Below are 24,951 nucleotides of genomic sequence, written 5' to 3'. Positions count from 1 at the left end.
TTCATTAGAAGTCACTTCTGAGGAATGGTGTCAAAAGCCTTGTCGGTATATAAATATTATATAAACATATGGTATCCATTTGGCATTCCCTGTCGAAAGTACTCATCACTTCGTGAGAACAAAGAGGTAGTTGTGTTACAGAAGAACGTTATTTTATTAATCTGTGTTGGCTATTTGTCAATAAATCATTCTCATCGAGGTAATTCACAACGTTCGAACACAGTAAGCCTACATGTTCTAAAATTCTACTGCAAACCAACGTTAGTGATGTGGGTCCGTAATTCATCGAATTACTAGTGTTTCCTCTCTTGAACGTTGGTGTGAGTTGTGCAGCCCTCCAGTCTTTAGGTACGGATCTTTTGACGAGCGAAAGATTGCATATGACTGCTAATATGGAGCTATTGTATCAGAATACTGTGAAAGGAATATGACTGGAGTGGAGGAATTACCTTTATTAAGGGATCTAAGCTACTTTGCCGCACCGAGGATATCTTCATCCAAGCTACTCATGTTAGCAGTTGTTCTTGATTCGAATTCTGGAATATTTACTTGGTCTTCTTTGGTGCAGGAATTTCGGAAATCCCAGTTTAGTAACTCTGCTTTAGTAGCAGTGTCTTCAGTAACATCACCATTACTATCGCGCAGTGAAACTACTGATTGCGTCTTAGTAAATATCAGTATAGGTTACTTTTCACACTCAGACGCAGAGTACCAGATGTATGACGTGATATTACCAAACACTCAAACGCAATTGAACTGAAGCAACAATGCTTCCTGTACGTAAATGCCAAACAAGGTTTGTCGACGTATCGACATGTGTAACCAGTAGCATTGACGTTCATATGTTGAAAACTGACTTATTTTGTTGTCTGAATTACGTGAAATTCAATAAACTATGGTAACTTCAATGACGATTTATAAGAATGTAATTTTCATTCCTTCAATCTCAGGCATGCACTCGGAACAGTAATATTTCTTCTACCAATATTTCGGCTGATAGCTTTCCTACCATCTTCAAAGTGAATTGCTGGCGAAAGCCACTTGATACAATACCTTGGAGTAAGCGCGATTACGTCAGGAAAACAATGACAGCGTTAGTCATAGATAAAACTACTTGCGTCTAAGAGTAAAACTAAGCAAGTGCAGAATCAGCAAGTCCACAATGCTTAGTAATTGTGCGTCTGATTATTAAAATGGATAGCATGTGTTGGAATGCAAAACCGTGGTTCAGAAGAACAGGGAAGTGATGAAACATGATGACGGCAGATATTTTTAGAAAAATTGTTAGTAACATTGAGGCATTTACTTATTAGTTCGCCAAATATTTAGTCACGTTGTTGAAATCTTTAGCAGATAAAAGTGGTCATCAAGTCCGTAATTCAGCTGATTGTATTAGTCGGTTGAAGACTTTGAAATTTTGCACCTGCCGTTCATTGCTTACTTTTGACCTCGTCTGCTAGTTCACTGACGTACCTGTTTACTTTTTATCAGAGAGTGGCAGCAAGCTTGAAGTGGAAATGGTGTCGATATTTAAGAGTGTGCCGATCTCCACTTACTTTTTATTTGATAACCAATATTTTGAACAGATAAACGATCTCGCCGCGGGTAGCCCTCTCTCATTCATGGTAGCTAATTTATTTACGGTAGACTTTAAAGAACCCAACTCTGCAATGTTAAAACCGACAGTGTTGTTGAGATACGTCAGTAACATACTCGTATTCATAGTTTGCCTCCACGGCAAGAACAAATTTCTGGAGTTTTTTGAGCATCTTGACTCACTCGTGAAAATATCAGATATCAGATTTATCATGGAAGTGGAAACGAACGTCTGCTACCGTCGTTGATATTTGTTTGTAACGATCCTTCTTGATCACATAATTTGTACAATTTATAATGAGTGGTATCGCCCATTTCAACCAAAAAAAAAAGTGGTGTGACCAACTAAGCTCAATTAGTTGGAGCTAAACCTATAAAGGCCTAGGAATACATAGGAAATAACAAATAAAAATAATATTATTAACACCCATGCATATCAACCGGACATACCATAAAAATATTCTGATATCAGCATCAACGTCAATATCTACACATCTATGTACGTAGTAACTTCTGGTGACGCCCTGGGTGCGTCCCACCGTTATACAAATATCTGTGGCCAACAGAAGCCACTAATGCAAGGGTACACAAATAATTAATATTGTAAAACCATAGTTAAAATGCGGTATACGTAGTTATTAATAAAAATTATTTCCTGTGGCAAAATGATCGTCTGAGAATAAAACATGAATTGCCATACAATATACGAAAATAAAATCCATACCTAAAATCCACATAAAACGCATGTAGGGTTATTATGGAAAGTTCGTAGCTAGAAAAATTAAATAACACATTATCACGTAAGAGGTGTAAAAGTAACATCAAATATATGAATAGAAAATGAACAGAATCGTAAGTAGATAAATGACAAGACAATCGCCGTTAATTAGAATCTCGATAGTCGATGACACATCCGGAACGGAACCTCAGCGACACCACCTCGTGGCTTCTCTGTATGAAGTCTTTTGTTTCCTTGCGGCCGCGGTGGTCTCGCGGTTCTAGGCTCGCAGTCCGGAACCGTGCGACTGCTACGGTCGCAGGTTCGAATCCTGCCTCGGGCATGGATGTGTGTGATGTCCTTAGGTTCGTTAGGTTTAAGTAGTTCTAAGTTCTAGGGACTGATGACCACAGCAGTTGAGTCCCATAGTGCTCAGAGCCATTTGAACCATTTTTCCTTGCGGCCGATCATTCGGAAGAAGGCCCACTCTCCTCGGGAGGACGACGGTTCAATCCCGCGTCCGGACATCCTGATTTAGGTTTTCCGTGATTTCCCTATATCGCCCCAGGAAAGTGCTGGGATGATTCCTTTGAAAGGGCACGGCCGATTCCCTTCCCCATCCTTCCCTAATCCGATGAGATCGATGACCTCGCAGTTTAGTCTCTTCCCCCAAACAACCCAACCCAACCCACTCCCCTCGTCGCTGAGAGAAGCGCGCATGACCGCACGCCAAGTTGGTGCAGCGCTCGACGCTGCTCTAGCCACTGGCCTTCAGAATACATCAGAATAAGCAGTCGGGTTAAACTCATTCTGTTCATTCAACACTAATCTTGTTTGTCGTTTTCTGTGTACGAAAATTTCCATTTACTCCAGTTGGTTCTATAATTGCCTTTTGGGTGCCTAGTGCAACACTTCCATATTACCCTCTACATTTCCTGCCACGTGTACTTCTTTATCTAAATGTGAGCGGAATGCCCCGTTATTTTGGACATCTAGTCATATGTTGTACAGTCAGATGATAATTTTGCCATACGAAATAATTTTAACCAATGACTACTCATATTGCATTTTAACTATAGACTTTACAATAATGTATAGTCATGTACCCTTCTATTAGAGCCCCTACTGGCCTCAGTTATTTGCATAAGCACAGGATGTATAAATACAGATCGCACACAGGCCATCACCAGGAGATATTATGTACCAAGGCATATCGATGTTAACGGTATCACAATATTTTTATGATATGTGCGGGTGGTATGCATGGGTGCTAATCAAGTTATTATTTTTCGTTTTTAATTTCTTATGTCTTCCTAGGCCATTTTAGATTTAGTTTCAGCTAATTCCTCTTTGTTTGTCACACAACGACCGAAACTGCTAATTATAAATTGTACAATGTATGTGGTCAAAACGGACCTTTACAAATAACATGATCGCGGACTCATTTACAGACCTTGTCTTCAGTTGACGGTTTTGGATGTGTTAGTTTGGCATAAGGAGAATGGTCTTTTAGGGAATTGCGTGTACCGTAGGCCCACCCATACCGATACAAATTTCAGGTTTCTAAATGTCACCATCATCCACAAACTGTGACCGTACTTAAATTTTTAGTACATGGCACACATGTAGTGTCTGACGGTGACAGACACAAGGGTGAACTGGCACGACAGCTGGAAGAGCTGGTTAGTAGATATACAAAACTTCAAATGAAGATAGCCCTGCAAGCGAAAATACCGGACTAACCAAAGAAAGATCAGTAACAAAGAAAAGCTAACTCTACTGACTTTCTATAGTACGTGAGAAATGTTTCTTCAGTAATTAGCAGAATAATGAAGAACCATAAAGTGAATGTAATTTTTTCTCACCAGTCAAGACAGCAGCTTCTCTCGTATCTGTGCAAGATGAGCTGATTTTACGGTAGGCGGGAATACACGCGGAAAACAATGCCGTCGTTGGCGAAATGCGGAAACGGAGCGATTTATCTGACCCTCAAAAGGGTATGATCATTGGCTGGCGGGCCGAGGGTGGAAGCATTTCCGAATCGGCTAAGGTTCTAAACCGTTTGCGTGCTGCTCTGATTAAAGTATACCGCGTATCGCAAAATGGCACTAACCAAAACTGGCTCAGAGGCAACCATGGTGAACCACGGGACGTAGACGATAGGGATGAACGGCGGCTCCTGACATATGTACGGGCGAACAGGCGCGCTAGTGCTGATCAACTGACAGCCCAGATGAACCAAGGGGATCCAACAGTGTCTCCTCAACTACCGTCCAGCGAATGTTGCTTCCATAGCAGATGCCTCGTTCATGCACTCACGCTGATTGCTGATCATCGGCGACGAAGGCTAGGATTTGCACGCCAATAGCGCAACTGATCATTCATTGAGTGGTGATATGGTGCCTTTTCAGATAAATCTCGTTTTATCCTCCATAGGAAACATGTCTGTTTGGCTGTGCGGCGTGAAATACTCTAAAACAATCGTCGGAAGGGTCCACGCCGAAGGAGGGAGTGTTATGGTTTGGGAAATGTTTTTGTGGCATTCCCTTGGTCATTTTGGAATGTGCAACTGATCACCACAAGTATGCATCTATCCTTCGTAGCCATACCCACTCCTATATGCAGTTTGTTTCTCCCTGGCGCGATGGCATCTGCCAGCAAGACAACGCAATATGTCACAATGTATGACCCTCTCCAGATCACCAGTTCCCCGAATTTTAACCCAATCGAGAATCTGTGAGACTACTTCAAATGAGCTGTGCTTGCCATGGATCCTCAACCGAGAAACCTAGAGCAGGTTACCACGGCACTGGAGTCGACGTGCCTCCACATCCCTGTCGATACCTTCCAGAGCCTCACTGACTCTCTTCTTGCATGTCTGGCAGCGGTTCGCGCAGCAAAACGTGATTACTCAGGCTACTGACCGGTGCTCACATTAATGTGACTGTACAATGTATAAGATGCACTCAAAAAGAAGCGAGCTGGAGGGTGTAAAATGAAACCAGCTGATATGATCATAATGTCACTGCCTACAAAAGGATGTGCGGCATCTATAAGAGCGCTGAGGTTCCAAATTCGCCACTGGAGGGACACAGGCGCATACCCACATGACGAAAGAGTGATCACTTGCACGCGTCGACCTGTCACTTCACTCAGTCGTGGTGAAAATAATGAAATGGAGACTTCTAAATAGAAGCAAAGAGAGGTGGTGCGTTTCGCAACAGTGAAAGAAGTGCGGGGAACGGAAATTCATCGAAGACTAGCACAAGTGAACGGGGAGCATATTATGTCCGTTGCTGTTCCGTTGCTACCATGGTTAGCCGGTCTTCAATAATGATGGCATCCACCTAATGGACAATGTCGGGTAGCCGAGCGGTCTAAGGCGCTGCAGTCATGGACTGTGCCGCTGATCCCGGTGGAGGTTCGAGTCCTCCCTCGCGCATGGGTGTGTGTGTGTGTTAGTCTTTAGGATAATTTAGGTTAAGTAATGTGTAAGCTTAGGGACTGATGACCTTAGCGGTTAAGTTCCATAAGATTTCACAGACATTTGAACATTTTTGACAATGTCGGTAATGCCGTGTGGCTAATGAGGGGATCCACCTTTTGGAGAAATGTATCGGTAATGTGTTGTACGACATCGGCCAATGAAATCCGTCCTTTCCTGAATCGCTTGTGCCATTCCTTGAAACTTGCAATGGACATGTAGCGCTGTCCCTAACGTGTGCCATTCGTGGATGAATTTCAGTTCTCTGTACTCCTTGCGCTGTCAGGAAACGCTCTCTATACCTTTTCTCTTCTTTTGTAGCCTCCATTTCATTGTTTTCAGCATTACTGAATACAGTGGACGGTCGGCACTTACGTGTGCTCGCTCTGTGATCCCGTGGTTGTGCGCCGACGTCCCTCTAGCGGCGAGTATGAGGCCTTGGCGCTATTACAGGGACCCGTCCTTCTTCCGCAGGCAATGGCATTTTGATACTTTTGATACAGGTCGTTGCTTTACAAGAACGGTGTACCGAACACTATCGACACACCCGTCTTCTTACAGATAAGCAAATCTGCAGTTGCTGAACATTGATTTCCACTGACCATGACATGGATTACTGAAAACCAAGATATTGGTCACTGTCTCACACCGTTGGGATTCAGTGGTCAAGGAAAGTGTGGGAACAAGATTAGCAGGGAACGTGCTCAAACTAGAAGAGAGCTTCCAGCTGGACGAATCATGCAAACAACTCATTTCATGTCTGACTCTCCGAGGGTATATTATTCTGAGTCATCACCGAGTGGCATATGCCACCCATTTAAATAATCAAAGACTGACTCTGCGCTTGCTTTGTTTTACTTTTAGACGCATAAAATTTTATTTAGAATTGACGCTGTTGTTGCCGGCAATGTTATCGCCGATGTATACTCGTTACCTCCACAGTATTGTGTACAGTGATTTAAAATCCTGCCAGTCACCTTGAAAATGGCCAGAACATAGAAAGAAAAAATAATGCTTTCTTGGATGCACGCTCACAAAATGATTGCGTGTTCTATCAGCAGAAACAACGTGAAGAAACTCAGTGTAGTTTCCTGTCTGATTTACCTGTATTATGCATTAAAATTGTACATCACATGAAGAAGGAACTAGATCAATCTTGAACGTAAGAAGTTCAGAGTTACTCTTAGATACGTTGGTAGTTAGTGTAAGCTGGCATGGTTGGTGGAAGCTTGCTTGTGATGCTAATCAGATGTATGACAGTGTCTCTGTTTATCTGACATAATTAAATCGCTGGTAACCAAGATGATGATGAAAGGGTCCGTTATCTAAGAAATTAAACAGCAATTACAGCTAACTCAGGTTATTGCTCTAGAATATGCAATAAATGGTTTGGCAAACAGTGATAATGATAAGGTAATGCCTTGGCAAGCCTGGGGTTAGCATCTGGAGTATGGTTCAGAAGAACATGTATCTGTATTGAAAATTTTATTTGCTTCAATGGTAACATGATTTCAAAGGGTTAGTGCTTAGCGACAGAAAGTGCTACAGATGAATATGCATTTGAATATATACCCGGAGCTGAAAGCATTTGAACCTACAGATGCAGCAACTCTTCAGAATAAATCTTGAAATTATCGAATGTCGTTAAAATTACTCGAATTCCCTTATGGTACGTCTCGCTGTTGCGGCCAGGTAACACCACGTTAGCCGGCCGGTGTGACCGTGTGGTTCTAGGCGCTTCAGTCTGGAACCGCGTGACCGCTATGGTCGCAGGTTCGAATCCTGCCTGGGGCATGGATGTGTCTGATGTCCTTAGGTTAGTTAGGTGTAAGTAGTTCTAAGTTCTAGGGGACTGATGACCTCAGATGTTAAGTCCCATAGTGCTCAGAGCCATTTGAACCATTTTTTGAACACCACGTTAATCAGCAGAGGACACTGCGGAATCAGTCATTGGTTTCGTATCAACAACTCGCTTCTTCGTCTAAGTTCAAATCAACCGGTAAAGTACCTAAGTCGCCTGCTCACCATATCTGTTCGAATAGGCACTTGACTGAGGAGAGGTGCCCCGTAATGGCATCTGACGGCAGAAGTGCTCGGCTGTAGAATACTTACTGTACCGTCTGCTTACTACAAGGAAGACCTGTGCATCTACGTTTTCTGTCGTCACATAACTTTGATTGATTGTACGATAAATATTCTGAGTGCTGGGCAATGAGAAATAGCCTTTAAAGACTCTTATCCTCATTCTCCTTCCTTCATTTCAGGAGGTTAACCAGTAACAATCTTCGTAACACTTGGCTCTGAAAAACTGTGTCCTCCTCTTTCTTTCTCCGACTGTGGCCAACGAGAATGGACCTCTGTAAGCACAGCCATGTTTCTCTCTCCAACTTCTAAATTATTTATGTTACGGAAGCTTAGCGGTTTTCGTAGTGGATTAAACATTTTGTCTTATCGGGCCTCAGCTCAGTGGTGGTGTCCCACAACTTCAAAGGTGGTCAAAACTGTGCCATTCCTCACTCCGCTATCAGGTGTTATCTGTAGCAGTCTGTGCATTTCGAAGAAGATATGTTTATTACCATTTTGTCCACAACGTCGCTCTTCAAGGTCTCTACCAATAAAGGCGCGTATCCCATACAACACACAGCTTGCTGAAAACGGAATATATTCACATGGCACAACTGGAGACACACTCTGTATTGTGACTTTTAGCTTCTCGTACCCAAAGCGGCTCCATAAAGCATGTGCCAGTCTGACGCCTAGCATTCAGACTTTGCAGGTGTTTAAGGGCCCTTCACGAATTCTGCCCACCCGGCTTTTATGACCTACGGCGCACTTGCTCTCTTACGGCTCAGTGCAAGATGCGTTCGTAGATGCCTCTTGTTTAGATGAACATACAGTTAAATATAAAAATGTAGTCTATGTTAGTTAAGTACAAGCAAACACTAGTACTATACAAATTTCATTTATCAGTGGGATTTAATTATTCTGATTTGATTTGTCTTTTTATTCCTGGTTTTATATCACTTATGTGAGTTTGGGAAAACGCTCGTGTAACACTAGACATGCCCTATCCGACACTTAAATGTTGGAAGCATTGCGCTTCAAGCCATTTGTATTTTAGTGATGTTTAATGTCCTACCATACACCAGATAGTCTGTGTTTGATGGTGTAAAATAGGCGATATTGATATCCTTCAGCATAATTTTGTGCGCTCTTATTGTGTATTACGCCCAGAACTGCCTGATGATGACGAAATAGTCGAAATTAGCTATACCAAAATAAAATTTTATAGTAGCGCTTTGTAGGTGTGTATAACAATGTCCTTCATCAAACCTGTTGATCACAACTAATAAAACACTTGATAAAGAAATCATTTAATACAACGTACTGCAATTTGATGCATTAACAAATAAATGTGTCAGCGCACACTCCGCTGCAGAGTGAAAATCTCATTCTGGAAACATCCCCCAGGCTGTGGCTAAGCCATGTCTCCGCAATATCCTTTCTTTCAGGAGTGCTAGTTCTGCAAGTTTCGCAGAAGAGCTTCTGTAAAGTTTGGAAGGTAGGAGACGGATACTGACAGAAGTGAAGCTGTGAGTACCGGACGTGAGTCGTGCTTCGGTAGCTCAGTTGGTAGAGCACTTGCCCGCGAAAGGCAAAGGTCCCGAGTTCGAGTCTCGGTCGGGCACACAGTTTTAATCTGCCAGGAAGTTTCAAGTTTCAAATGTGTATACCGTTTACCATCTATAATGTGTCCATTTCTGTCATGTCTTTCATTCATCCATTCTTCAGCGAGCTGTCAAGATTCTACGTTGACTGGAAAATCGCACCGGCTTAATTACTTTCTCTAGGGCTACTTTGTGGTTTGAGATCTTTCAACCAAGCCAATTCTTCACAATTGCAATTTGGCCCTAACGTTGTTAATGTTTCATAACTGCAAACATCAAGGTGCTTGTTAACATTATAAGATGACTACCACAAATCTAGTGGTGATTTGTTTCATTTGTGTTACGATTATGTGATAATTAATTGTGAGAGATTGGTGCGTTTTTGCTTAGAATGGAACATATTCGATTTCTCGCCAGAGGGTAGTGTGACTGGAGGACTCGGCAGTCCGATAGGATCGGCCGAGAGCATGTGACGGTGTGTCAGTAGCAACGTGGAAACTGTTCCTGTTGCCCGAAATTCTTATTGAGGGCAGGCTCGTTGGCACCGATCGCCACAGTTTTTCCCTGAGTGTACTTGAGAGTGACATTTGTCTTTCTCCTACTCATCAAAGAAGGTCCACCTACCGACTCTTCCTTCGCATGAGGAAATTTGTTGCTCCCCTCTAAAGTCACTCATTGTCTAGGTCTGATCCAATGTCGCCCATCCGCAAACAGATGGGGTGTGGATAGCGGTGACCAACGGAAAGAGACTGAACGAAATCAGTACCACACTCGTGAGCTGTAATGTTTCTTTCTGCATAGTTTGACCTAGAAGTTTTTGCTGCTTTGCTCTGTTTTTATGTAGGAAAGGGGACGTATTCGTTAGCTTTGCACGAGCAATCAGTTTCACCCTCGTCCCCCCCCTCTTTTCTCCCAAGTGGAGCTTCTGAACTGCAGAGAGTTCAGGAGAGAACTTGGATTGGAGAGGATTCGGTTCGCGGCTCTCGTTTGGTGCTGACTGGTGCCCTCTCGCTGTACTTCAAGAATGTAAGTTGCGTTCAGGCAGTAGTGTAATCTACATTCTGAGCAGCTCATATTCAACCCATTTGGCTATGCATCCTCAATGCATCTTCAGATCCCCAGTATGCCACAAATTCCCTATAGTGAGGCGATCCTTAAATAAGAAGTAGACCTAGCCATATTTTTGGGACGTTTACTCCGTTGCGGCAATTTTTGTGTGTGTGTGTGTGTGTGTGTGTGTGTGTGTGTGTGTGTGTGTGTGTGTGTGTGTTCAGTGGCCAAGCACCACTTTTTAAAGATCTAAGAGATGCAGTAGTGGTAAAGAGTGTGAAACGCTCTAGTGTTGTCTTGGCAGCAGTAGATGACGCACAAGCTATTGAAACTTATTTCGACCTGCCCCTGGTCTGTTAATTGCGTCACTATTTATGTTATTTGTGTCATGTATCCCGTGTAAGATAAAATTTTAGTAGGTTCGAACTTAGCTCGTAACATACCAGTATATGTGATTCTTCAATTTCTCCAGGCGTATTTTATAACGAAATAAATCTCGGGTGAACAACCTGGTATGAGTATCCTATGCACACTAATACCACCCTGTTCACCCGAGATTTATTTCTTCATACCAGTATATGTCTTCTTTACAATACGAAGCAGGCTATTTTCAACAACTAAAGTGGATAAAGAGAAAGAAATTAATTTAGCTTGAATTAGATAGTCCAAAGTATTGTATTCAGAATCTTATTATCTCTTTCTTCTGGGATTTTTCTCTTATGCAAATAAAACATATTTCACTGTAGCTCTTACTGATTTGTAATTACAGTGCATGTACTCACTTTGATCCATCATGAACCAGTCCATAAAGTGCTCAAACGTGAATCTGAAGCCGTAAACCAGGTTATAGTAGTGGTAATAAGAGAGTGCCGCATCTTTTGGATCTCTGGAAACGTAAATCACCTGCAAGGAACAGAAAAGAAACGCTGCAGTTTAGTGACAAACAACAATTATTGTGTAGGTGGATTTGGACTGTTATGAAGAATAAACTATATGGAGGCGTTGCTTTTCAGCACACCCTTTTATGCGTAGACTGATGCGTTGAGAAGCATCACGAGGTGTTCTGACACACTACACTGAAATAGCTTTAACTTCTTCGGTCAGATCAGTGCAGCAGGTGGCATAACATGGCTGCACAGACATCAAAACGTCATCACAGATATATGCTATGTAAGTTCAGAAGCACTATCGAAGGAAAAATTGCTTACCTCTAGTTCAACCGCGTAGAGAATAGAATTATGAAACACATATAGTGTTCAGGAATGATAACTCTTCTGGAGACTGAGGACCCCTATTTATTAATCAGAAAGGTTTATGTAAGCAAGGGTCATGCGAATTCCAGCTATTTTTGTTCATTCAAGGAGTCCAGAAGGCAATTAATGACAGAACTCAGGTTCATGCCGTATTTATTGATTACCGGAAAGCGTTCGGTACAGCTGTGCACCATCGCTTAGCAGAACTCATTAAGAGTACAGTGATAATGGTGCAGAAACGCATCCTCCTCCTGGGCTCCGGGCGAGTCCAACCTGTTGTTCCAAAGGGGTGGCCACCTCAGTTGCCTCTCGCCTGCTGTCCTGTGCTGTCCCAGCATTTTCTTTACTGTCTCATTAGTACGTAGTATGGCACCACAGTCTTCACATACCTTAGGTACAGGGAAACTTCTTTGTAACCAGGTAGATGTGATTGTATAAGATGCCATTAAATTTTTGTTTGAAGAGCCAAATGATGAACCAAAAATCTGTGCTTTAGAGGAGAGAGAAATCACTGACTATTCCAATCACTGAATAAAGAGAGGCCGCCTCTAGTGACATTTAGTACTCAAGGAGGGGAAAATGTAACCAAACCTATTTCCCATAGCATGACTATTTCGGAAAAACGGTATAGAAAAAAGAAATATTTATTCTTAGGTAATATTGTCGATTGGTTATCTGGAGACTGATACATAATTTCCAGAGGATCCATGTTCCTTATTTTACAAAAAAATGGTTCTGAGCACTAGGGGACTTAACATCTGTGGTCATCAGTCCCCTAGAACTTAGAAGTACTTAAACCTAACTAAACTAAGGAGCTCTTGGTTCAAATGTCTCTAAGCACTATGGTACTTAACATCTGAGGTCATCGGTCCCCTAGACTTACAGCTACTTAAAACTAACTAACCTAAGGACATCATACACACATCCATGCCCGAGGCAGGATTCGAACCTGCGACCGTAGCAGTCGCGCGGTTCCGGACTGTGCGCCTAGAACCGCTAGACCACCGCGGCCGGCCCTTATTTTACACTGCTAGTATTTTAGTAAGCAAAGTTGTCCACTGTTTCACTTTTTTTAGTTTTTTGACTGCTATGAAATTTACCTCTGAGAGTTTATGGCAGACTTTATTTTTCTTTGGTTGATCTTTTGTGTATGTGACTAATCTCTTTCAGTTCTCCTGTGAAAGATTACTAACTTAGAACGTCTAACTTCTAATCATCATTAGGATTGAAGATAGCGTCAGGGGTACTCTAGGATAGGATGATAACTCCGCTGTTCCCAGTATGTACACTATCTGATTAATAGTGTCTGGACAACTATTAGTGGTCATTAATATGAGGTATGCCCGCCCTTCACCTTTACGGTGACATGAACTATGCTGGGCACACTTTCAATGAGGTGCCTGAATATCTGTGAGGTCTCGGCAGTCCTGGGCAAGGCAGTGATGTTGGACGCTTGGGTCTGGAGCGAAGCAGACGTTCTACCTCGTCCCAACGGCGTTCCGTTGGGTTCAGGTCGGGACTCCAGGCAAGCTAGTCTGCTTCAGGGATGTTGCTATCCACAAAGCATTGCCCGACAGACGCTGCTTTGTCACAGACTCCAATGTCATGCCGATACATACGTCGTCGTTTCCAAACTGTTCCTCTACTGTGCACAGTATACAAAGCTGTAAAATGTATTCCTATCCATTGGCATTTAGCATTTTCTAAAGTGAAATAAAGGAATGATACCCTATCCACTAAAAACACTCCTGTTCACAGCTCGTGCTCTAGTGGCAAGCGTTGCTGCCTCTGGGTCACGGGATTCCAGGTTCGATTCCCAGCCAGGTCGGGGTTTTATCCATCTGGGGACTGGGTGTTGTCCTCATCATTTCATGATCATTCGGGAAGATGGCGAGACTGGACAGCGAAAAGATTGGGAATTTGTGCAGGCGTTGATAACCTCGTAGTTGAGAGATCAAAACACTCCCATACCACAACAGCACTTTCTCCAGACCATTCTTCACTATCGCCATTAAACATAACAGTAGATAAAGTTTTCAAGGCGTTAGCTGGACTCAAACCATTCCATCAGACTGCTACAGCGTTATTCATCACTCCAAATCATTTCCAATCATTCACTGTCCAGTAGCATCTTTCCTTACACCATTTCATACGTTGCTTAGCAGTGTGTATAGAAACTTGTGGCTAATGAGGACTTGCTCGAGCATTGTATCCCGTTCTTTTCATTTTCCTACGCACAGTAACTGCGCTAGATGAACTACTGGTAGCACTCTGAAACTCACGAGTAATTGACGGAACAATACTTCCCGCCTTCTTTTATTCTGGCGAGTCCACCTCTGGTGACATATAGGGGTCAGTTCGGTTTACATAGATAGTTTATATGAATGACATGGCAGATTACGTCAACTGAACGCCCATCGTTTCACGGACATTGTAAACACAGAGGTGTATGACAAGGACTCACCTTGGGCCTCTTGGTCCAGATCTGGGTGGGAAGCAGCTCCTTGGGCAGGTGGCTCTTGATGTAGCGTGGCGGCGTCAGTTTGGCCACCTTCCGCACTGTCTCCAGTTCGCCGTCTGGCACGTCGCCGCCTATGGTCATTTTCCTGCACACACACGTGTCCAACACTGCTGTGATCTATAATTTCGTACATTAACAACATTCCAAGTGAATGAAAATATCTTTTGAGTAATTCTTCCTAACATGTAGCGAGTATAGTCCACGCGAAATAGAACGATTTTCGCCACCTCACCTACACGTTTGGCTAAGATAGTTCGTGTCTGATGAAATGTAGGAAGAAGCTACTCTAGAGTCATCTTACGGTTCATCTTGAAAGACAGGTTGAAAAATGGCCAACCTACGTTTATACCAGAGAAAGCTTTCGCCAATGTTGACTGGAATGCATTCGCTTAAATTCTGAATGTAGTAGGGAGCGAGTACAGTAGCGAAGGGTTGCCTAAAACTTGTACGGAAACCACACTGGAGTTATAATAGTGGACAGGCACGCAAGGGACGCAGTTGTTGATTAACGAGTGAGAATGGTGGAGCCTATCCCTGATGTCATCCAATTCATTGAGCAAGCAGTAAGCGAAACCAAGGAGAAGTCATGAGTGGAGTACAAGAATAAAAACGAATAATTAAGAGATTTGGCGATGGCATTGTAATTCTGACAGAGACGGTAAAAGACCTGCAGAAGCAGTTGAATTGAATGGGTAGTGTCTTGAAAAGAGATTACAAGGCTAATTTCAACAAAAGTAAAGAATAACGGACTGTGGCGATACTAAATCAGGTCATGCCAAGGCAACGTAGATTGGAATGTGAGACACTAAAGGAAGTACGCTTTCGCAATTTGGATACCAAAATATGTGACGATGGTCAAAGTAGGGGGACGTAAATGCGGACTAACCACAGAAAGAGAAGCGTTTCTGAAAGAGAGATATTTGTTAATATCGATTGTAAACTTTAATGTTGGCAAGTTTTTATCTGAAGCTACGAGGATGTGCTGAAACTTAATGCCTCCTATTTTTTCTGTAGAAACTCTTAAAGCTGTATAAATAAAGTAAACTTTATTAACATTTTATATATTTATTCTCCAGGTGAACATATTTATTTCTTAGCATAGTCCCCTGACGACGAACAAACATAAATAGACTGACGTGACAAAAGTCATGGCATAGGGGTAAGCAAATATACAGATGGAAGTAGTATCACATTTACAATATAGAAAAGGTCAGTGCACTGGAAAAGTGTCATTTGTACTCAGGTGATTCATATCAAAAGGTTTCCGACGATGGCCGCACGACGGGAATTAACAGATTTTGAACGCAGAGAGGTGGTTGGAGATTTGAAGCAGGGGACATTCCATTGCGGAAATCTTTGAGAAATTCAATATTTCGAGATCCACAGCGTCAAGAGTGTGCCGATAATGCCAAATTTCAAGCATTGTCTCTGACCATGGACAACGCAGTGTCCGACGGCCTTCATTTAGCGACTAAGAGTAGCGGCGTTTCCCTAGAGTTTTCAGTGTTAACCAACAAGCAGCATTGCTTGAATCAACCGCAGAAATCAATGTGGGACGTTCGATAAACGTATTATTTAGGACAGTGCAGCGAAATATAGCTTTAATGGTCTATGGCAGCAGACAACAGAGGCGAGTGGGTTTGCTAACAGCATACAGCGCCTCTCCTGGGCTCGTCATCATTTCGGTTGGACGCTAGACGACTGGAAAATCGTAGCCTCTTGAGATGAGTCTCGACTTCAGTTGGTGAGAGATGATGGTAGGATTAGTGTGGCGCAGACCCCGTGAAGCCATGGATCCAAGTTGTCCACAAGGCACTCTACAAGCCTGTGGCGGCTCCATAATAATGTGAGCTGTGTTTACATGGAGTGGACTGGGTGCTCTGGTTCAACTGAATCGATCATTGAATGGGAACAGTTATGTTTGGCTACTTGGAGTAGTTAGAGACCATTTAGAGGCATTTGCGATGGAACTTTTCTGAATAAGAACATGCCATGTCAGCGCCACATTTATTCGCGACTGGTTGGGGGAACATTCTGTACATTTCGAACGAATGATTTGGCCACCCTGATCACCCGATATGAATCCCATCAAACGTTTGTGGGACATAGCTGAGAGGTCAGTTCGTGCACAAAATCCTGCACCAGCAACACTTTCTCAATTACCGATGGCATTAGAGGCAGTATGGCTGAGGGGACTTTCAACGACTTGTTGAGTCTATGCCACGTCGAGTTGCTGTGCTACGTTGCCCAAAAAGAGGTCTGGCACGATATTAGGAGTTATCCTATGACTGATGCAGATTTTGCAGCATTCACGTGTGGTGTAGTATCGTCATGCCGAAGGAGAAGGTGCTTCATGTATGGACGAACTGTTCCAGTTCGTGCTTTTAGCTTTCTGAGACGTAGTTACGTTACACACAGCCGTGTTCTACGCTACAATTCGAAGTCTACTAGCGACAGAGGGTAGCAACTTGCGGTAAGGTCGACAGAGTAATAGGCATAGCATGTGATACGTCAACAGATATTAAGAGCAGAATAAAAAAATTCGGAGGCATTACTTTTCGGCACGCCCTCGTATTTGCCTGGACAGTAGCACTAAACGGATGTGAAACGTTACAATAAGCCGACCGGACAAGGACAGGAAAAAAAGATGAGGTGCTACTGAGTAATACAGAAGAGTAGATGAGTAGATAGAGTAACTAATGTGGTAGTATTGAATCGAACTGGAAATAAAAGAAATTTATGGTACTACTTTACTAACAGAAGGACGTGTTTTTTTTCCTCTCTTGTGCAGTAACGTGTGCAGTATACTGCTGCATCCGTTTTCAATAAGCTACCACAATAATTCAAAAATCTTAGCAGTAATCCACGCACTTTCAAATCGAAACTGAAGAGTTTACTCATGAGTCACTCCTTCTATTCTGTCGATGAGTTCATGGAAAAATTAAGCTGATTCTTACTGTACTGTTGACTGCGTTTACTTACACTTACCGCTTGACTTCTTTCGGGTTTATAAACATTTTATTTTTATCTGTTATTACTACGCTGTAATTTCATGTACTGACACATTCCATGACCTTGCAGATTTGCTCCTCAATTTGGTCCTACGGAAATTGACGTGTAAATAAATAAAGGACTTATTCTGTGGTATCAAGCTGTCGTCTATTTGGCAGTGGAGGGTAGTGTCAGGCTAAAAATTGTATGAATGCAGCAAGCAGGTTCAAATATTTGTAGAGTTCCATGAACTCTGCTAATGATAACGATTTATACAAAACATATTATAAAAAACTAAGTGGGATAAATTTACGACAGGTATTCAAACAGACTATCGTCAGTGCCACTGTATGTTTGTATGTATGTATGTGTGTATGTATGTAGGTATGTATTGAACCGGGTACCCAGAAATGATGGAGAGGCTTCGACGTGCCGCAGCCCTCCGTGGTTCACACAACAGGCCACAGCAAGCCTTCCAACCCATCTCCGTCCCTCACCGAACCCATGGTTATTCTGCGGTTCGGCCCCCATTGGACCCCCACCCCCTCCTCCCCCCACCCCGGGAAGGTCTCATACCAGACGAGTGTAACTCCAAATGTTTGCGTGGTAGAATAATTATGGTGTGCGCGTACGTGGAAATGGTTTTTGCGCAGAAAGATGTGTAGTATACTGCTGTATCCATTTTCAATAAGCTACCACAAGAATTCGAAAATCCTACAGAGCTTAGCGGGAATTTTTGTGAGAGTGCCAAGCACATGAGATATTTGAACACTCGTTGTAAATGTACTCCAAGACAGATTTCCGAACATGTTACTTACATACATTATCAGAGTCTTACGAATATGTAACACATCCTGTAGTCATGAGAAATTATGCCAAGTTTTATGAATACCAGGACTAAGGAAGTGAGATCGATACCGTAAGCAAAATTCTGAGAACAATGTCGTTATTTGTTGTATCTCTTCACATAGTATTTGCTAAGATAGTGAACGCAAACATGAATTTAGGTTCTACAGGTTATAACGTTTTCTTCTGAACATGCACTTTCCTACCCCGTTACTTTATTTAATGTGTCTTGTTTTAGAAAGCTTTACGAAAAACTTCGTACAGACCCGTGTGCATGTAGATGCACCTCGTTAAATACTAGACAGGGCTGATGGCAGTTGATACACCACAGTAGCAGATGACAACAACAAACTCGAGCCATTAGGCGCTAGTCGTGGTAATGCAGTTGTTGTGGGCGTCAAAGTAAATTTTTTATAATTTATATTACAACTAAGAAGATTATACAATTTAAATGAATATCTCAGGGAGAGCCTGTGCATTAATTAAAAGTGTCACTATGATTTTGTAATGTCGAAGTATCTGATTTAATGGAAATGAGTGGGATCACATTGTCACCCGATCATTTACGAACATTTACGAAGTAGTGCTAACATAAATTTTAGAGCCGCAAGGACTGTATAGCTCCCGGGGGCGAATTTTTACAGTCAGCGTTCGTTCTCAAAGTATTGTGAATGTTGGAAGATGGCACCAGAACACTGTTTTTACTGATTTTGTTGAATGTTATCGGAAGTACTTTGACCCTTGCATGGACTCACCCATAGCATGCGGTGCAGAACATACTCAGTGGTCTAGAAACATAGTACGTCATTTGTAAGATAGTTTACCCACATTCCATTCATTGTTATCTATGCCTGAATTGGCTTGTATGGCCAGGTTGTGGAACAGATGTCGAGCGGTGAGCAGTAAGAGTAACCACTTCACAAGAATGTGTCTGATTGTTCGATCGAAATGTGCTAGTGGATAGTTAATATATGTCAATAAGGCATCCCATTTGGGAAGTATTAGTAGATATATTACATATGGCGTCCCAAGTGGGCAATTGATTTAACCATTTTAGACACCACGGCTACAAGTGTGTACATTAATTTTTACTGTGCCTTCTCTGCAACAGAAGTTTTTCCCTCGATGAAAATCCCATTTACATGTGTGTGAATGTTCAGTCTTTTCATTGTGTGCAAGTATTGCCACTTGTGCATCACTATAAAAAATATCGTCAAGGAAATATAGCAGTGCGTAGCAGCTTGTGACAATCAGAACGCAGAGAGGTGTATGGGTAGTAATATTCCACTGAATAATTGAATGTTATTATTGTTATTTTGCGTGGTAGTTATTGAATGGTCAGTTAATTTGTTACAACAGTGAGTATTTCAAAATTAATTATTTTAGTCTGTAATAGAAGCCACGTGTACAAAGTACACTTTGAAATTAGGTGTATATATCTCAATAAACCTTTCATCTAAAATCATTAAAAAATTATTTAAGAGTGTGAAATTATAAAACAGACCTTCCCTTCCGTAAGAAACAAATCCGGTCTGAAAGGGTTGATGGGCGATATATCACAATATACTTACTGAATCTGCGGAAATCTGTCTTCCAGATTGATCTTCTTCGCAGTCTTGAAATCGCAGTTGTGTCCAATGAGCCACACCATTTCCTGGGTCCATGTTGTGCCTGCAAAGAAGTTACCAAGCTGGTCAGTTTTGGTGGCGTACCCCTTGTCTCAAGCAGTAGGAAGGCAGTAGGCAATCGGTACCAAATATGCACACTGGCCGTTCCTCGGACTGTTGCAGGGAGTTGCAAGAGTAGGGCTGCGACAACCCTCCCCTCTCTTAAACCACGCATCTTTCTTGGAAACAGGCCAATTAGAGACCTTCTAAGCCAACACACACATATTTACACCTCCCATTCACAGCCCAGTATTTGTCACCCAATCACATTTTTCAACTCCTCCTTAAGCCATGCCACTTTCTAGGAAATAGACCAATCACAGAGCTTCTAAGACAACGCACACACACACACAGACACACACACACACACACACACACACACACACACACACAAACACACACATTGAGATCTCCCAGTTACAACCCAGTATTTATACAGGTCATTAAAACGAAACAGGAATGAGTATGTGCTCAAGAACAGTCATTTCGTCAACATCTGCAGACCTGACAGATTCATCAACATCTGCAGCAATCTGACACAGCTTTGTGATATTTGCAGAACCCAAACGGCTTTGTCAGAATTCACTGCAACCTGACACAGCTTTATCAGAAAAACAACCACTCATCCACACACACACACACACACACACACACACACAGACACACACACACACACACACTTACTCATTTAGATCAGTGACAACCCAGTATTTTGCCATCCACTAAAATGAAACAGCTAGTCATTGCCCACTGTTTCAGCAGTCATTAAAACTAAAGAGCGGATTATCGTGTACCCCAGGGTTGGTAATCTTGTTCTCTGTACTCCAATTGAGTACAGTTAAAGTTCGATAGTTGTACTCCATTTGGTATGGGGCACGAAGGACCCTCTAATTAAATATTACAATGTTATTTCCATGTCAAATTGTCTGTATTATTCATCAAAATACGTAAAGGTATTGTCACTACTGGTGTAACTTACAGTTAAGATGCACTTCACATCTTAAACGCGACTGTGGGCTCTCAAGTGTCACAAAATGGAGCGTACGTCATTGTGGGCCGGGAGTCCCCCCGTTTGGCGAAGTTCGGCCGTCGAGGGAAAGTACTTATTGCATTCGCCACATTGGGCGACTTGCGCGTCGGAGATGGGGATGAAATGATGAAGACGACAGCACAACACCCAGTCCCTGAGAGGAGAAAATCACCTGCCCCAGCCGGGAATCGAACCCAGGCCCTGCAGCCTGGCCTTCCGCCGAGCTGACCACTCAGTTAACAGGGGTGGGGGGACTCAAATGTCACAATGTTACTTCCACATCTAATTTGTCTGTATTAGATATCAAAATACGTAAAGATATTGGCATTACTGGTGTAATTAACAGGTTGAGGTACACTTGACGGCTAAAACAAGACTGTGATCGCTCGTTATTTCCACGCCCAAACCGTCTGTACTGTTTTCAAAATAATACGTAAAGATATTGGTACTATTGAGGCAGCTTACATGTTCCGATACACATGGTGTGAAAAACACGGCTGTGGACTCTCAGGTTAAGCGTTACACTGTTAACCCCACATCTAAATTTTCTGTAAAATCTATCAAAACACACAAGGATATTCGCCTTTCAATCTTAGGTCTACTTGAGGATATGTTACTGGTGGTACAAAAACTATTTTCTTAAACTGACTAGCAACCATTTTAGAGGGGAAGAAGGTAATGAATACATTATGTTATACTTCCCAAGTGATTTGAGGTTAGGAAAATGTTTATGAACACCAAGAATGCGTCTCTGTCGCTGTCTAATGACGTCTGTGAATGGTATCCAAGCAATGTCACAGACTTATTGTTACAAAACTGTAAACTTTCCAACTTCACAAATCCAGCAGGGTATTAAAATAAATCTTGAAACATTGTGTCCACGTGAATATAAACAAAGGTTTTGTCACGGGGAAACACAGAGGAGGAGGAGTATGAGGAGTTTTCTGGTGAACGTTCCGTCTACAGTGAGGTCATTAGAGACGGAGCACAAACTTGGGTTAGGGAGGGATGGGAAAGGAACCATCCCGGCATTTGCCTGAAGCGATTTAGGGAAATCACAGAAAACCTAAATCAGGACACGCGGACGCGGGATCGAATCGTTGTTCTCCAGAATGCGAGTTCCGTCTGTTAACCACTGCGCCACCTCGCTCGTTATGGGAAAACACAGAATATTATCAAAATTGACTGGAAAGAAATATGCTGTGAAAAATATTCAGTCAAACAAGAATCATTGGTGCTTCCAGTGGTCAGTTATAGCTGGCTTCTATTCAGTAAATGACCAAGTGAATCGTGGGAGTAGTTATACTTCTTATTCAGATACATAAATATTACAAACATTCAATTTCGTGCTGAACTGAAACTTGTGAAAATATTTAAGGAAAACAGTTGAAATGGATCCATTGATATGTACTGTATTTAGTAGTCTGACCAAGAGTATGGTTATAAAAGGAACAAAAGAACGTGAATGAATACATTTTAATCGGTTTTGTTATCTTGCAACATCACAATTGTGAGAAAAATGACAATTTTTTTGCGCTACAGGTCGAAACTGCAGACAGAAATTGATCATTTCTCTTACGTTAAAGCACTAAAAAAAGACAAGAACATAGTAGCATTACTTGCTTCTCATCATTCAGCTGAAGTATGTGAGCCCTGTTTGTGCTTTTTTATTCCGAAGAAAATTTTCTGCACATTTAGTTGAATGTTTGTAATTCAAACCATTCAACAGTATCGTGCCAAAAGTTGAGAAACAGTTCATAAAATTCGACTAGTATAACAAGTAAAATTGCCCTTTGTCACAAACTTAGACACCGAAAGCTTGCAACTACCGGGCGATAACGATGAAACGTTTGTGCACGAATCGTGTAGCACTGCTTTCTATGCGTACTGTGGTTACAGGGAGAAATATTCAGAGTTTTCACTGTACCGACGTACTGACAGTGTGAGACGGTTTTGCAATCAGCTGTATCTGAGCGCATAAAGAAGTACATGTTACAAACAAGTAGATGATTATTAGCTTCGAAGAGGAATAGTCATTTTGAACAGCAGAAATCTCCCACATTTGCAATGAATTCTTCAAGCAAACTGATACTAAACACAGAGGTATTTGTTTTTTACAGGCATATTTCGACGAGCCGCACATGATAATTATAATTTAAGCTGCAGAATTAACTTTAAGGTTCTTGTTGTGTTTCACAATGTGACGCATTACCATGCTCATCTTACAGTTTTCAACCGTTGTGAACGAGTGGAAGAAACCGACCACTGCAACTCTATTAAAACAAATCATCCCCATGTTTCTGTAATTGATTCAAACACAAAAACGCGTAACACATTTAGTGAATCTAACACAAGTGCGACACAAAAATTCGGTTTACAGATTCCTTCAACTTTCTGATGTGCTCTCTAGAAAAACGTGCGTTATATTGTAACCAGACATGAGCGACTGATCCCGGCGGAGGTTCAAGTCCTTCTTCGGGCATGGATGTGTGTGTTTGTCCTTAGGATAATTTAGGTTAAGTAGTATGTGAGCTTAGGGACTGATGACCTTAGCAGCTAAGTCCCATAAGAGTTCACACACATTTCAAACCAGACAAGCTCAAAACAGCAAGAAAGCCAAGAAGGGAGAAGATCTTTGTAGGAGGCCGGAAGACGACTTTAACATAATGTTTCTCTAGTTCCTGCCTAATTTTAGACGATATATTGACCTACGTTTGGAACGAACGCACAGGATTTGAGCAACTCTAATTCCTCATTACCTTTCGGATGATCGGGTGTATTCTTCATTTAAAGCTGTGCTAATTTGATGTCGAGAATGGTCAATGTCTTTGAAGAGAGACCCAAGGTGTTGCAGATAAATAGTGGGTACATGCAACATCACGATCACACGTGGGTCTGCGTGTCTCAGATGAAGCAACACTCGTCAGGGGGCGTTGAACTCGAGAAAGGGCGGTAATGCAGCTAAAGCTTATTTTGGGTGTAAAATTGACGTCGTGTACCAGCAATCTCAAGCGTAAAAGCCCCATGAAAATGGCTGAATGGCTATCACCCGAAACGTGGCAATATGTCGACATCAGCTACGTGTATTCGCGAAACCTTGTGTGGCAATACTCATTACGACGGGATTCAAGTATCACGAGAAAGAGAATGGCTAACAGTGGTAGACGAGAAAGAGAACGCCTAACAGTGGTGGAGGTACCCTCCGCCATTCACCGTCTGGTGGCTTGCGGAGTTTGTGTGTATATGTAGATGCAGGACAACACCGCTCTTTACCCCTTCTGCTAATCCAGCGTTATTCCATTACGACGGGGTCCATCAACAAACCTCGACTGCACATTTCACTCGTGTGTAACTAAATGTATTGAGTGACGGATTGCTCACCACACTTGGGAAAGGAGACGACCCACACGTCGTCGGAGCGCACCTCGAAATCTGAGACGCAGGTCCAGTTGCGGCGGTAGTGGTCTGTGACGATGCAGCGCGAAGGGTCGGCCCTCCACAGGACCACCTTCCCATCACGCTCCCTCACTGGTTCGAAGTGCATCGCACCCATCTGCAGCCTGAGAAATAGACTACATTTGCACACTTGTTCAGAAGTGCACTAGCGCAGTATGGCTACGACGTCTGAATTGAGGTCGCTGCACGCTTGATAGAACAGAATTTAAATACATTCCACAACTGATTTAAAATTGCGACATCCACACAAACCGTCAACGAACAGAACGGAACGTGGTAGTCGTGTTTTCTAGGGAAGAAATGGTCGACGTTGTTATGGGTGATGGGGACTGCGTCCTTATCTGCTAACTGCCGAAATTAAAGAGAGAGAAGGAAGATTGGATTTAGCGTCCAGTCGACGTCGAGGTCGTTAGATACGAAGCACAAACTCGGGTTGGGTCAAGGATACGAAAAGAAATCGGCCGTGCTCTTTCAAAGGAACCGTTTGCCTGAAGTGGTTTAGGGAAAACAAGGAAAACGTAAATCCGGATGGCTGGACGCTGGTTTCCGCGCTGCCCCATGTTATACACTACTGGCATTAAAATTGCTACACCAAGAAGAAATGCAGATGATAAACGGATATTCATAGGACAAATATATTATAGTAGAAATGACATGTGATTACATTTTCA

General features: G+C 42.4%; 1 protein-coding gene across 1 annotated transcript in view; it reads right to left on the bottom strand.

Annotated features, from left to right (window-relative positions):
* Positions 1 to 24,368, bottom strand: part of LOC126278861 (luciferin sulfotransferase-like) — a 29,784-nt gene extending 5,416 nt beyond the window's left edge. The window contains exons 1-4 of the mRNA XM_049979135.1: positions 24,206 to 24,368; positions 19,699 to 19,798; positions 14,234 to 14,375; positions 11,299 to 11,419 (exon numbers count right to left, since the gene is read on the bottom strand). Of these exons, the coding sequence (XP_049835092.1) occupies positions 11,299 to 11,419; positions 14,234 to 14,375; positions 19,699 to 19,798; positions 24,206 to 24,368 (526 nt within the window). The remainder of the gene's footprint in view (positions 1 to 11,298; positions 11,420 to 14,233; positions 14,376 to 19,698; positions 19,799 to 24,205) is intronic.
* Between the last annotated feature and the right edge of the window lie 583 nt (positions 24,369 to 24,951).

Source organism: Schistocerca gregaria, chromosome 6 (genome assembly GCF_023897955.1).
Source record: "Schistocerca gregaria isolate iqSchGreg1 chromosome 6, iqSchGreg1.2, whole genome shotgun sequence".
In the NCBI taxonomy this organism is placed as follows: Eukaryota; Metazoa; Arthropoda; class Insecta; order Orthoptera; family Acrididae; genus Schistocerca; species Schistocerca gregaria.
The sequence above is the reverse complement of the archived record's forward strand: the minus strand, read 5'-3'. Positions and strand labels throughout refer to the sequence as shown.